Source organism: Aethalodelphis obliquidens, unplaced genomic scaffold (assembly GCF_003676395.1).
Source record: "Aethalodelphis obliquidens isolate GAN/ISIS:26980383/991018 unplaced genomic scaffold, ASM367639v1 scaffold42, whole genome shotgun sequence".
In the NCBI taxonomy this organism is placed as follows: Eukaryota; Metazoa; Chordata; class Mammalia; order Artiodactyla; family Delphinidae; genus Aethalodelphis; species Aethalodelphis obliquidens.
The window spans coordinates 7956920-7972156 of NW_020837986.1; the positions used below are offsets into that span (position 1 = coordinate 7956920).

A 15237-nucleotide genomic window follows, 5' to 3' on the forward strand; every position below is an offset into this window, starting at 1 on the left:
GTGGTCCCGGGCTGGGCTGCCCGTTTGATTTTGAGTGGAGAGTAGCCAGCTTTCCTCCCTGCAGCCGCCTGGGCCTCGTCACCGTGTGCTTCCCCCAATACTTGGACCGCTTATGAGCCCCTGGGGCTCAGGCCTGTAGCAGGTAATGCTCTGGCCAAGAGCTCGGAGTCCCGTTGACTTGGAACGTTCTTCCTTTTTACTGGCTGCCCCTTATATGGTTACAGTGTGCGGCCAGCTGAGCCGGTGTGTGAAAGCCAAGGCGTTCCAGGCTGCAAGCCTTGGTCTGTGAGAGGCAAACATCATTATTGGGCCCCACTTGAAACAGTGCAGGATAGACAGCTGGGAAGGCCGCCTCCAAGGCTGGTGGCTGGTGGTGGCCCCAAGGCAGACACCCAGGGACAGAGGCAGAGGGTAGATTTGACCTGTCCAGACCTGCGTTGGATCCTGGCTCTGTCTTTCTCCCCTTCTCTGTGATCTTGGACCAGATAAAGAGTCTTAGTTTCTTTATCTGTAGAATGGGATGTTCCTACTTTGCCCCTAGGATGGTTGTGTGGCCAAGACAGAGAATGTGAGTAGAGGGCCTGGTGAATAGCAGGCACCCCGAAACTGTCATTATTATGGGGGTCACCCTTGTGTCTGGGCTTACCAATGACGGTGCCAGGACCCTCTTTCCTTCAGAATGGGGGCTGTAGACATTCCTTCATTCCTTCATTCATATATTCATCCTATAGATAGCGATGCAGGGCCTACTCGTGCTCAGCTCTGTGTGGCTGCTGGGGATACAGCAGTGACACCAACATTTGTCTAAATGCCCTGGGCCAGCGTCTCCGATTTTACAGCCGCCTGGCATTAGAATCTTTCTGGGATGGAGACAGGCTCTCTTCCTCTCCCTCCAAGTCTTTATTTTATTTCCCTGTCTCCAGGGGCCTCATTTATAAAAAGTGATTTTTCTGTTCTAAATAAGCTCCCTTTATGTCGGATTCTTGTTTATTCTCATCTTCCTTTACATCCTTCAGCGATAGATAGACTCAGAACTTGCAGCCAGTCTGGGGCAACCAGAATGGCTTTCATCAGGCTTTTTTAAGAGTCGAAAATCACAACCCTTGGATCCTAGCACCACACCTGGTTGGGACCCTCTGGCCTTGTCCCACTTGCCTATTTTACAGATGGAAAAGGTGTGGTTCAGAGAGGGACACTTTATTTATCCCTCCACATCACTGAGCACCTATATCGTGCCAGGCACTGAAAACCCTAGAAGAATAGGAGTCCCTGCCGGCTGTGTTAGTTTCCATTGCTGCTGAAATTAATGACCACAAATGTAGTAGCTTACAGCAGCGTGAATGTGTCATCTTGCAGCTCTATAGACCAGCTGTCCAACGTGGGCCTCGCTGGGCTCAAATCAAGGTGCCGATGGGCTGCCTTCTTTTCTGGAGGCTCTCAGTGAGAACCTGTTTGCCTTTCCCAGCTTCCAGGAGTCGCCACATTCCTTGGCTCCATTTTCAAAGCCAGCAGCATTGCCTCTCTCTGATGCTTCTTCCACAGTCACCTTTCCTTCTGACTCTCACCCCTTCTGCATTCTCTTCTCCTTTTGAGGACACTTGTGATTGGATTGGACTCACTTGGATAATCCAGAATCATCTCCCTACTTTAAGGCCAGCTGACTAGCCACTTTTATTCCATCTGCAACCTTAATTCCTCTTTGCCATGTAAGGTTCCAGAGATTAGGATGTGGGCATTGGGCGGGGGGGAGCATTATTCTGCTTACCACTCCTGTCCTCAGGGAGCCCGGGGTCCACCGAGGGAGACAAAAATCAGCGTGAGATTTGCCATGGGAGCCCAGAAATGAGGAAACCTGACCCAGCTAGGGTGGGAGTGGGAGATCAGAGAAAGTCTCCTAGAAGAGACGAGGGGTGACCTGATCTAGCAGAATGAGGAGTTAGCCTGGTGGGAATGGAAGTAGAAGGCGTCCCTGGAGGAAGGAACAGCATGTGCAAAGTCCTGGAGGCAAGGGAGGGAACGTGTGTGTCATAGTGGCAGAAGCCTAGGGAGAGCAGTGAGGCTGGAGGTGTGGCCAGGTGCTTTCTGAAGGCAGTGTGGAACCTCTGAGCAGGAGACTGACAAGGCCAGATTTGCATTTGAGAAAGATCACCCTGGGGTCCTGGTGGAGAAATGCTGGAGAGGAGGGAGACTAGAGAAGGGAAAACAGTGAGGAGGTGATTCGGTGGAAGAGGTGATGGGGGCCTGGATCTGGGCGGGGCAGGCGAACGGAGCAGAGAGAGTGGGCTGGTGAGCTGATGGAGGGGAGAAGACTGTATAGGATGTGGTGAGGGTTGTCTGTGGGCAGGGGAGGCAGGAGGAAGGGGCGGGATGATGAACAGATTTCTGGTTTAGGAGTCTGACTGGATGGGGAGGCAATCACTAAGGTAGGGATGTGGGGGGAAGGGTAGGCTTAGGAGGGTATTGAGTTAGATTTATGTATTGATGGTCTGTGCCCCGTAAACATCTAGAGGAGGCATCCTGGATGGATGAAGATGGAGCTCGCATCAATCGTATCAACTTGTATCAGTTAGTTACTGCTGTGTAATAAACCACCCCAACTGAGTGGTATAAAACAGCAATCACTCATGATCACTCATGTGTCTGCATGTGGACTGGGACTTGTCTCATCTAAGCTGGGCTTCGCTGGTAGCTCAGCTTCAAACTGCAGGTGTGTAGGTCTGCAGGTCAGCCAGGTGGCGATACTTGGGGATGCTGACCTCTCCTTTCCCTCTGGCCCTGACCTGGGTGCCTTCCCCTCTTCCTCTACTCCACCGTGGATCAGCAGATGACATTTGAGCAAAGATCTGCAGGAGGTGAGGGAGTGAGGATGTCTTAAGGAGGAGTATTCTAGGCAGAGGGAACAGCCAGTGCAAAGGCCCTGAGATGGGATTGTGCCTGGTATGTTTGAAGAAAAGGAAAGAAGGCCAATGTGGCTGAAGGGGGTGTGTGAGTGGGAGGGTGTAGCAGAGGAGTTCAGAGTTAGTTATCTGAGGTCAGGAAGGTCAGAGGAAGTGGCCCCTACCCTTATTATTATCGCTACTGTCACTTTTCATCCTCTCCTCCTGCCCCCCACAGGACCCCCCCTCCTTGGATGCCGCCATCCAGCACGCCCTGGCGGGCCTCTATCCCCCTTTTGAGGCCACAGCACCCACCATCCTGGGTCAGGTGTTCCGTCTCCTGGATTCTGACTTCCGGGGCGATGGACTGAACTTCCTCCTGGATTTCCTGATCCCTGCCAAGCGCCTGTGTGAACAAGTGCGTGAAGCAGCCTGTGTAAGTCAGAGGGATGTGGGACCAGGGGACAAGCTCTCCCAGAAGGCCAGGGGCTGGAGGGGAGCAGAGAAGGAGGTGGGCTGGCGAGTGTGTTGTTGAAGGGCATGAACTGGGGACGTGGGATGGCTTTCAGGTGTCATTGCTTTCTCCAAAAAACACTTCAGCCCCGCAAATGGACAGGAAGGTCACTTGGCCCTTTACGCTCTGACATCTAGGAGTCAATCACGTTTGCGCTTTGACTAACAGGGAGGGAGGCCAGCCTTGTGGTTCTCTGGCCCCCAGGAGCTGGCACTGTGGGCATCACCTGGCTGTATTGGCTGAAGTGCTGCAGCTCCAATGGAAATAGTAGAGAATGTCCTAGACCTTCCCTGGAGCCCTTGTGGCATCAGGACTCTCACTTTCTTCCCTGGAGACTCCTTCAACCCAGATCTCAGGGAGGCCTCTCCTGACGCAAAGGGAAAAGAAAAGTGTTTTAGGCAGGACTCACTCGCTGCAAATGACAGATCCTTACTCAGACCAGGACAGGGTGATTCGGACCAAGGCCCGAGATGTTCCGCTGATCAAACTCCTCCAGGACTCTTTCTGTCTCTTGTCTCTGCTTCTACTGCTTGCCGGAATCATTCTTACAGGCTAGGTGTTTCTCAAGGCTGGAGCCCAGGGCAGCACTATGATCAAAATCCTACTCTGGAGAGGAAAATGAACTCCTCCCCATCGGCTGCAGATAGAAAATCACAAGGAAGGATCCTGATTGGCCAGGCTCGGCTCCTGTGTCCCTGCTTGGACCAATCACTGTGGCAAGAGGAATGGGGTACCAGGATTGGCCAGGCTTGGATCCTGTGTCCATGCTTGGACCAATTATTGCAGCCAGAGGAATGGGATACCAGGATTGGCCATGCTTGAGTCATACGCCTACCTCTAAGCTCAGAGGGTGGAGACTGTTTTAAGAAAGGGTGGGGAGAGGCCTTTGGAGACCAAAGCCTCAGATGCCCACTGCTAGAACTTACCCACACTCTTCACAGAGTTGCTGACTCTGCCCTACTCTTCTGTTATTCAGTGCCCACCCCTACTGCCCCAGCGTCAAGAATCGCTAACAGCATCTTAGGTCCTACTAGCCTTTCCTGAGTTGCTCATGCCTGTCAGGGACCTGGCACATCGGGAGGACAGATAAGCAGAGGGACCGTGTGCGTCATTTCAGTGGTGGAAAGAAATTGAATGTAGCAGCTAAAAGTTCAGGCTTAGGAGCCAGAATTAGAGATGGTTGGAACTGGAAGGAAATAGATCATTCATTTAAGCTACTTAGCACAGTGCCTGACACACAGAAATAGCTCCATACACATTTGCTGTTCTTTTAGGAGAAGGAAGAGTCTCACTGAAACATTGCAGCCAATTGCCACATATCCATGTTGACATCATTTAAGCTATATCCTCCCCATCCTTATTTCTTCTCCCTGACAAGCTGTACAACTGCCTGCTTCCTTTATTTGGCCATTAAAACTGCATTTGCACTGTCTCTTTCCCCATTTCTTCTAGGGACAAGGGTCACAACATTTAGATTTCTTTATTTCCAATTATCTTTAACTTTAATCGTAATTATAGGTGAATTTGTGTCGTCTCAGAGCAGGGGGTAGTAGCGTGGGATTCATGTATGCCCTCAGGAGTCAGATGCCCCAAGTTCAAATCCAGTCTCCATCACTATGGAGTTGGGGGATCTATGTCACCTCTCTGAGCTTCAGTTTTCTTGTGTAGGAAGTGGGAATGTTAATAACACAGGATGTATGTACCTCACCGAGATGATACACACAGCTTAGCCCAGAGCCTGGCATGAAGTAATTGCTCAGTAGCTGCTGGCTGTTACTTTCCTACTGTCTCCTTTCTCCCTCTGAAATAAGAATGGGCCAGCCTCAAAGTCTGCCTTTATAACCAGCAGCACCCAGACAGACAGCCACCATCAATGAGGTCTGGAGGGACTAAGGACAGATACAGCCGACTCCAAATGTGAAAGTCTAGGCACAAGTCCTGCTTTCGCTACTTTTCAGCTGTGTGACCATGAGGCAATTCTTTAGCCTCGGTTTCCTCATCTGTAAAGTTGAGGAACTTTCCTGAACTGCCTGCACCACTGAGTTACTGAGAGTCAAATAAGATGATCGTAACAGTCATTTCTATGGTGCTTTGCTATTTGCAAAATACCTCTGGACTGTTTCGTCTCGTTCACTGAGAAGGTGACGGAAAGGATGTTGTAAACAGCAGAAGGCTATGTGGAAAGGCTGGAGTAACACAGACTCGTGGGGTTTATGGATATGAAGCTTCTTGGAGACAGCCGAATCTGCAGTGTAACTGAAATGAACTGGTTTATCAACATCGTAGGTACAAGTATGGTCAGATCACATTATTTCCCCAATTAATAATTCCAGGAAGCACCTGCTTAATTAACAGGAAGTTTAGTGTCACTCCCTGGAGGTCTCCTGTATACACATGCAAATTATATGAGATTATCCAGGGCTTATTCAATCTGTAGGAATCAGATCAGACTCTTCCAAAAGTCAGGTAGAGAAAGACCTGTTGTCAGTCTGGTGGAGCTGTCGTTTCTGTTGTTGCCACGTGGTGTCACTGTTGAACACTGGGTCTGCACAGCCCTGACAGCCCCCTGGAGAGGCCCCAGGATGACTTGCTGTGTCTACCTGTGTAGAGAATTGCTGGCACCCTCTGTTTAAATTTTTTTTATTGTTTAGCCTCACCTGCCGTGTTGTTAACTGCTAATGGGAAATAAATAAATAATAAAAGAACAGATAAATATTCTGGGTCTGACTTTCAGACCCAGAAGAGTGGAATGATTTTTCAGGGCCATCCAGCAAGTTCGTGGCAGGGTCAGATTTCCTAACTTCTCACTTAGTAGTGTTTCTACTTCACTCTGTAATCTCTCTACTTTACAAATTAGAGAATGGAATAAAGGCAGTAAGTAACGTTTTTTAAAGATTGAAAATCCTACAGTTTTTCAAAAGGTAAATATTGTCAAAGGGAGAGGGAAATAATATTTATTGAACGTCTACTTATTATATGTTATGCATTGTGTTGGTTTTTAAAAAAACATAAATGTATTTATAATCTAACTTGATCCTCATCCCAACCCAATAATACCACTATGTATCATTATTCCTATTTGCAAATAGGGAAATTGAGACTCAAAGAAGTTAAGTCATTTGCACAAATTAGTGATTCAGACCTTGGAAGCCACGTCTCCCTGGCCCTAAAGGGGAGGGTTTAGCTTGAGCTGGCTTGAGAGAAGTTTTGATAAATGGAGAGGAGAAGGGAGCCAGCAGGACGATCCTCGTGGGAAAGGTGCTTGCTAACTGGCGCCTGGCACTCAGAGCTTTTCTCCTTTGGCCCAGTAGGCTAGCAAGTATTTTCAAGGTCAGGGCCAGGACTAAGGTGAGGAAGAGGCGTAGGAGGCACAACATTGAAGGAGGCGCTGCCTCTTGGGGCTGTGTGACTTGCAGGATGCTGAGAGTGGAGCCTCCTTGGATGCTGTGTCCTAGGCACCTTTCTTGCCTCACCTGAGTCCCCGACCCGTTCAGGGTTCCTTCTGGGAGAGGGAAGGAAGCAAACCCGTGGGCGGGGTTTTCAGGGCCAGATTCTCTGATGCCAGCCCCTTCTCTTTGCAGACCCCCTACTCACACCACCTCTTCCTGCATGAAGGCTGGCCGCTGTGCCTGCGGGATGAGGTTGTGGTCCACCTGGCATCCCTCAATCCCCTCTTATTGCGCCAAGGTGACTTCTACCTTCAAGTTGAGCCCCGGGAGGAGCAGTCCGTCTGCATCATGATCAAGTGCCTCTCTGTGGACCTCCACACAGTGGACACGAAGCCTGTTCCTGAGTCATCCTACCCTATACTTTTCACCCAAGCCTGGCTGGAGGCCATCAACAGTGACCTTGAGGGCAGTCCCTTACACAACTGCCTGGTAGCTTCAGAAGATGGGATTGCCTCTGTGCCCTGGACCAAAATAACCAGCCCAGAGTTTGTGGATGACAGACCCCAAGCAGTAAATGTCCTCTCCCCAGCCTGGAGATCCCTTCAATTAGAAGCACTGGATTTGAACAGCCCCCAAGAGCTGCACCAGGCTAGGTCCCCAGGCAGCCCAGTGCTGCTTGCCCAGAGTTTGGCCAAGGGCAAGGGCAGGACACATGGGGACAAGTATCCAGGACTCATCAAAGTGGAGCAAGCCGGGCCTGGGGAGGTGGGCTTCGGGGTGGACGAAGTGGCCAGCCAGGACTTGGAGGGAGATTATGTGGCTCTCCTGGACTTTTCCCAAGAGAACCGACGAGGGTCTCCCAGTAAGGAGGTGGAGACATCCAGTGGGTTTCCTTTTGGCGCACAGGAGGAGCTATCTGGAACTAAGGAAATCCCTTTCTCTCAAAGGATACTGCCTCTCTCAGGGACCAATGGGGGGCCTTCCTTGGAAAAATGGACTTGTGAGAAGCCAGCAAGTTCGGGGGAAAAACCCTGTGTTTGCGACTTGAGGAGAAAGGTTAATCATAAAGTTCCCACCCAAGACTCAGAACACCAGCCCCAAGAGCCCTACCTCAGCGTCCTTGTAAACCCACTGCATTGTGCCTCTGGTCTTGGGCCAGGTGTCTCAGAAGAGCCAGCTCCCTCCAAGACACAGGGACTTCTGGGAGACTCCGAGAATATAGTCCAGTTCAATCCGGGACCAAAACAAGCATCCTCGGCCCGGCTGCGCCCAGCTTCCCCTCCTGCTTCTCCAGCCCCTGCAACCAAGATGGAAGAGAGGACCCAACAGGAAAATGGGAGACTTCCCAAGCCTGTGGCCAGGCCCTGTCAAAACACTTCCCCCACTCCTGGGCTCAAATTCTCTTTCTTAAAGTGGCAGAGGCAAGGCCCTGTGACTCAGGAGAAAGCCTCGTTCCAGCATGACGGGCCCTGGAAAGTCTTGTGTTCACTCTACTCTCCCAAACCCAACCGAGACAAGTGCTTGGGGAAAGGTAAGTTGCCCACTCACTCAGCTGGACAGGGGAACTGTTCTCTGCATGTGATCAGGTGACAAGGTGACACAGGCTGTCAGGGGCAGAGACCCACCTGGGCTGGCTCAGTCTCAGGTATTTAGAGCATGGGGTGGCATGTCAAAAGGCTTGAGGTCTCATGGGCTTGGAATTGAGCAAGGTTCTGTGATTATGTTGAGATGGCCTGAGTCTACACCCCAGCTTGGCCACGCACTGGCTGGGTGAACTTGATCGAGGACGTAACCTCTCTAAGTCCAGGTGTCCCTGTCTATACAATGGGGATCTGTCTGCCTCCTCAAGTTGTTTTGAGGGTCAAAGACACACCAGAATTAAGGAGCTTAGCACAATGCCTGCCCCATAGAAGGAGATCAATATTGTAAGCTGTTACTATTAGAAAGTGAAAAAGAAAACATTTTCCCTGGGAAAATCCATCTTCTGCTTAACACTCTTTGATGTTTTTTTTCCCCAGCTGGAACAACTCAGACCAAAACATCTGGCCCAGACGCTGACTCAGACCCACTGACCGAGGAAAAGGCTGGCTTCCCAGAAGCTTCTGATAGCCCTCCAGAAAAAGGCCCCGCTCTGAATGAGGAGCCCCCAGGGCCCGAGCCCAGGTTTGGGGCTCTGAGCATGGAGATCTTCCATTCCAGGATAGCATGCCTGCCAGGTCCTCAGGGATTATAGGGGCAAGTGGAGGTGGAGGGGAGAGAGCTGTGGGGATGGGGAATGGGGCTGGGGTCCCTGAGTACCCTCAGATGCGGGTGGGTATAGGGGAGGCAGGGAAGGTCCTAGAGGCCTGTGTGCTGGATCAAGCCTCCCTGGGACTCAGATTCCATAAGTTTCCAATGAAGGAGGTTAAAGCAGTTTCTAGCAATCCATCCATCCATCCATCCTTCCATCTTACTTTCAGCGAGGCCATCAAGGTGGATGGCCATCTTAGGTCAGGTTCCCTAGAAGCAGAGCCTAAGACAGGGATCCGTGAAAAAGTGATTTATTTTACTGAGGGTTGCTCTCAGGGGAAGGGGAGTAAGGGAAGCAGGGCAGGGCAAGGGAGGAGCTAAGCCTGCATGTGGCCTGATTCCCCGGGGCGGGGGATGGGGGGTGGGGGGGCGGTTCCTGGAGCATGAATTCCATCACAGAGATGGTTCCATCTTAAGGTTCAGGGGCTGACTTTTGTACCCCTGGATCTGTCAGTCATCAACTGCAGCCTGATCCTGGGATGGGGATGCAGGTGAGCCCATGATCCAGTTCAACTGAGGGCAATTCTTCAGACAAGGGGGCATCTCTAAGCCAATTTACAGCCAATAATTACAGTCTCTGGGGGATGGGTGCTCTGGCCTGAGGAAGGGGTCCGGTTGGGCATTAACATCATCCAATACTGAGAGCATTATCACTCCTGTTTAACATTTATTCATCTTTGCAATTAATATTTATTGAGCACCACTGTGTGCCACGTCCTGGGCTTAGCACTGAGGATTCAGCAGGGAACCAAGCCTGCCCTCAGGAAGCCTATATTCTAGTGGTGGAGAAAATTCAACAGGTTATTACAATACAGTGTAAAGAAATTGTGACTGTGGGGCAGTACAGGGGGCTGTGGGAGGACAGATGAGGCCCCTGGCCCAGGCTTGGGGTGGAGGAAGTAATGTGAAGCTCAGTCCTGTAGTATGAGTAGGTGTTATCCGTGTAAAGTGGTGGGAATGGTGTTCCAAGCTGAGGGAACAGCATGTGCAAAGTTCAGGCAGCAAGAGAAACCACTGTGCTTTCTGGGAACTGACTGTTCTGCAATTCTCTTTTACTTCATAGACTTCTAAATCTCTGCAGGACACGTCTGTGGGGACATTGCTCTGTCATTTCGAAGCTCCTGGGGAGCATCGTCTGTCATCTTCTTGGTCATCATTGTTGAAGCTCATGCTGTTTATTCCCATATTAATGTACACAGAATCTCACGATCCTTTTAGGGCTGTCATGCTACAGGAGCTCAGGTTTTATACATCAAAGTCCCTGTTCTTAGAGGCTGGAGACCTTCATTCTAGTTCCAGCTCTACCCCTAGCTCCCTGTGTGACCTTGGAAGAGTCACTTGCCCTCTCTGAGCCTCATGCTCCTCCTTGTGTAAGAGGAGAAGGAGAGGAAGCAGATTGGACTTGACTCGCTGTCACTCTTTCCACAATTACTCTCTTGTAAATTGTTTGGCTTGCAACATATACTGATGGGTCCCAAGTGCCCGAACAGTGCCTGGCACATTGTCGCTGCTCAAAAATATCGGAGTGAATGAACATTCTCCACATGGACGTTCTTTCCATTCCCTTCCTCGACCTCCTCTTCATCAGCGATCTTGTCCTCATTACCCCAGCTACTCCTCCATGGCCGTCCCCCATAACTCACTGCTCCCTCCCTCATTACAATGTCTCTCTTCCCAGATCACACATTACCTCAATTTTAATAGCCCTTTTGTCCCCCAGAACTCTCAACCCATTGATCCAACCACCTTTTCACTGTCCCTCCCCACCCTCCATCATGTCCCCACTTCCTTTTAAACACTCTCATCTCCCTTGCCTTTCTCTTCTGCCTTCGTACTTTCCTGGAGAAATCCCAACCTCAGTTAAATCCAACTCTCTGCCTGCTTTCCCGCCTTGCACCTTTACAGCTGAACGAAGCCAGAAAGTCCGCATAACCACACCGACTGGTTGCCCATTTGATTCCTGATCACTGGCCTCCAGTGGGTACCACTGGTGCCCATGGATCCTGTTACTCTTCCAGAGTCTTGAAAGGTGCCCCCACTGTCCTTCCTGAATGACGATTTCACACCTGCTCCCTCCTCTGACCTTCACCACCATCTCCCTCAGCCTTACTCTCAGCTGATGACCTTCCTTCTTGTTTCACTGAGCAAGTAGAAACAATCAAAAGGAAGTCCACAAACTCCTGCCACCCCATTTAGCTACCTACCTGCATCGGTACCCACCCCCTCAGCATCCTATTCCAGATACAGGGAACAATCCCTCCAGTGGTGCACTACACCTCCCCACCTACTCAAAGACATCCCTCTGGCAAGATTCTCCTCTCTTCTCTACATAATCACCTTTCCTCCTCTCCATTGGACCATTTCCATCAGCACAGGAGCATGCCCAGCTTGGAATGACCCATTCTAGGCCCCTATTATCATCTTTCTTTTACATCAAAACCCCACATAGGAGTTGTCTGTGCTCCGTGTCTCAGTACCTCCTCTCCTCTTAGTCTCTCTTCAACTCACTCTAATCAGAGTATTTGCTCCACCTTGACATTGGAGCAGGTCTTTTCAAGGTCACCAATGACTTCCATGTTTCTAGATCCAATCGTCAATTCTCAGTCCTCATCATCCTTGACCCATCAGCAGCATTTGACACAGATGACTGCTCCCTCCTTACTGAAAGGCCTTCTCAACTTGTCTTTCAATCTTTACTCTCACCTGGGTTTCTTCCTATTTCACCGGCCACGCCTTCTCAGCCTCCTTTGCTGCCTCCTCCTCATGTCTCAACCTGGAAACCTTGGAGGCTCCCCAAAGTTCAGTCCTTGGACCCCTTCTCCTCTCCCCCAGACTCACTTCCTTGGCGATCTCATCCCATCTCACTGGTGAATATTTGTTTTAAGTGTTGTCTCTACACTGATAACCCCCACATTTATTTTTCCAGCCTGGACTCTGCCCATGAACTCCATACTCATCTATCCATCCATGTACTTGATGTTTCTACTTAGATGTCTAACAGGCATCTCTAACTTAACATGACCAAAGATGGACTCCTGATTTCACACCCCCCTGTACCCTTCCCAGCCTTGTAATCTTTCCTAGAACACTAGATCCTGGAGGATTTTCTCTTATACCCTACATCCAATTTGTTAGCAAGTCCTGTCAACTCTTCCATCAAATTATATACAGAATTTGATGACTTCACACCACCCAGGGCCAAACCAGCATAGTTGCTTGCCTATTACAGTAGTATCCTCACTGGTCTCTTTGCTTCCATTGGAGTTTCCTTGTAGCGGAAACAGTCCCCAAAGTCTGTGTTCCAAGATCAAGATCTGCTCCAGGCCAGTCCGTGTGAAGCAGGCATCCCAGGCTCCCTATTAGGATCTTTCCCTCACCTCCTTGCCTCCTTTCTTCTCAGGTCTCTTCAGCTCCAAACTTTCCACAAAAATCTGTTCTCCGGAAAGAGACTAATCAGCACTAAGGTGTGAATGACTGCTCCCATTCTGAGGGTGGCAGTTACATATTCCTTTCCAATTGTGGTCATAGCAAATTACCAGAAACTCAGTGGCTTTAAAAAACATAAATGTAATATCTTACAGTTCTATAGGTTAGAAAGCCCAGATCTCGCTGGGCTGAGATCAAGGTGTCAGTGGACTGTGTTCTTTTCTGGATACTCTAGGGGAGAATCCATACCTTGTCTTTTCCAGCTTTTAGAAGCTGCCTACCTTCCTTGGCTTGTGGTCCCTTCCTTCACCTTCACATCCAGCAACAGCACATCCCTCTGACCCTTCATCTATCTTGATAACTTTCTCGGACTGGCTGAAGCCAGGAAAGGGCCTCTACTTTTAAGGATCATGTGATTCGATTGGGCCCACTTAGATAATCTAGGCCTAGATTATCTCCCCCATCTCAAGGTCCTACCTTAGTGACATCTGCGAAGTCCCTTTGCCAGGTAAGCTAGCACATCCACGGCTCTGGGGATTCTCTGGAGCCATGGACATCTCTGGAGAATGGACATCTCTGGAGCCATGAGTCTGCCAACCACAGGCACAGAGCCTCTGCAGAGGGCTTTTCACAAAAAGCCCCTGATGCAGAAGAGAGGGAACAGGGTCCCAGGGGTTGAGACCTCACCCTGAGCTTTCAGTTGCTCTGTACATGTCTTTAAAACTTCTATACATTATTATAATTCTTATAATTAAGAATTATATTTACACTTTCATATAAAAATGTATATTTCAATATTTTAAAATTGCTTGCCAGTTAAATTACTAGCATTCCCCCCACCCCAAGACTTGGAGGGAGTGCTTTAGAAGGTACAACAAGTTTTTCAGTGCCTTTGGGTAACACCACCCACCACCTCCCAACCTGCTGTCTCCATTTCTTCCTGAGATCATAACCCAATGTGAACAGCGCAGCTTCCAGCCAGGCTCTGAGATGCTAACGATGGTATTCCTGGCACCAGCTGTCAGACGGGGTAGCAGCTGGGGCAAGGGGGCCTTCCAGGTGTAAGCAGATCAGGTGGACAGCTGTCCATCACTGCAGTGCACTCAGACGGCATCTTGCGTGCTCAGCCGGCCCTGGCTGTGTGCAGAGCCCTGTGCCAGGCAGAGCTTGGCGGGGGGACCAGACACTTGAACTGGTCACTGTGTCCCAGTATGGAATGTCCTGAGTGCTTGAACCCTTTGCTACTCAAAGTGTGGTCTGGGGATTAGATACATCAGCATCACATGGAGCTAGAGAGAGATGAAGAATCTCAGGCTTGCTGGACCACAGTGTGCATTGTAGCAAGATCCCTAGCACACCAAAGTTTGAGAGGCCCCACTCTGACCATTTATTCATTGGTCAATTCCTGACACTGATTATTGGCTCCTGTCCTGTGCTGAGCACTGGGATAAAAAGAGTTTGAGCCAGTGAGCACCCTTAAGGAGCCCTCAGTCTTGCAGGATCTAAAACAGGCCTAGGTTTGCTGGGGGAACCTGGGGTGGGAGAAAGGTCTCTCTAGAGGGCAGGGAGGATGTCTTCCTGGAGGAGGTGGCATCTCAGCTGGACTTTGAAAGCTGAGGAGAGTTTCACCAGATGGAGAGGGGACAGGGAAGGGAACCTCTGGCAGAAGGAACAGTGTGAACAAAGGTGGGGAGGTGGGAAAGGGTCAGGCTAATTTACGCAGTGACAGATGACCCATTCCAGCTGAGCCATTGGTGACAAGGAGAGACATAGTGTATTAGTCTGCTAGAGCCGTCCTAACAAAGTGTCATAGACTGGGGGGCTTAAACAACAGGAATTTATTCTCTCACAGTTCTGGAGGCTAGAGGTCCAAGATCAAGGTGTTGGCAGGGCTGGTTTCTTCTGAGCCTCTCTCCTTGGCTTGTAGATGGCCATCTTCTCCCTGTGTCCTCACATGGTCTTCCCAATGTGTGTCTGTGTCCAAATTTCCTCTTCTTATAAGGACACCAGTCATATTAGATTAGGGCCCACCCTAATGGCCTCATTTTAACGTAATCACCTCTTTAAAGACCTTATCTCCAAATGCAGTCGCATTTTGAGGTATTACGGGGTTAAGATTTCGATATATGAATTTGGGGGGAGAGGACACAATTCAGGTCATAACCCAAAGTATATGAAATGAGGCTGGAAGAGTGTGCAGATCCTGGGGAGACTTAAGTGCCAGGTTGAGAAATTTGTGCTTTCTGCATGAGGCCATGAGGAGCCATGGAAGGTTCTAGAGCAGGGAAGTAGCACCACTGGAACTGTGATTGAGCTCCAGTACAGCAGACAAAAGCTCATCTCTCGGTGTGGTCCAGGGTCAAGGGCTGAATCAGGCATGACCCCCACCTTAACTGGCAAGTTGGGTACTGTGTTAGACGGGGAAGCTGCTTCCTCTCTCCAGGCCTCAGTCTCCTCATCAATAAAATGGGCCCAGGGACATAATGTAGCATTTCCTGACCTGAGGGACCCAATGGCTCTGAGAGGATTTCAGAGGGATATGTACAAACATCTCTAACTTTGCAAGTTATGTAATTTTTTTCATGGTTTAATTATTTCACTTTTTAAAAACTTTCTTCTATGAATAATTTCAAACATAGAAAAAGTAGCGACTATAGGATAATGAAAACCCACATACCCATTACTCAGATTTAATAAATCTTAACATTTTGGCATGTTTCATCTATTTTTTTTCCTGAAGTAT

The 15237-nt window shown here is 49.6% G+C and overlaps 1 protein-coding gene across 1 annotated transcript in view; it reads left to right on the forward strand.

The window, feature by feature from the left end:
• Positions 1 to 2922: 2922 nt before the first annotated feature.
• The window catches only part of KIAA1755 (KIAA1755 ortholog), a 32391-nt gene continuing 20076 nt past the window's right edge, over positions 2923 to 15237 (forward strand). Inside the window, exons 1-4 of the mRNA XM_027078044.1 lie at positions 2923 to 2937; positions 3115 to 3312; positions 6972 to 8310; positions 8798 to 8995. Of these exons, the coding sequence (XP_026933845.1) occupies positions 2923 to 2937; positions 3115 to 3312; positions 6972 to 8310; positions 8798 to 8995 (1750 nt within the window). The remainder of the gene's footprint in view (positions 2938 to 3114; positions 3313 to 6971; positions 8311 to 8797; positions 8996 to 15237) is intronic.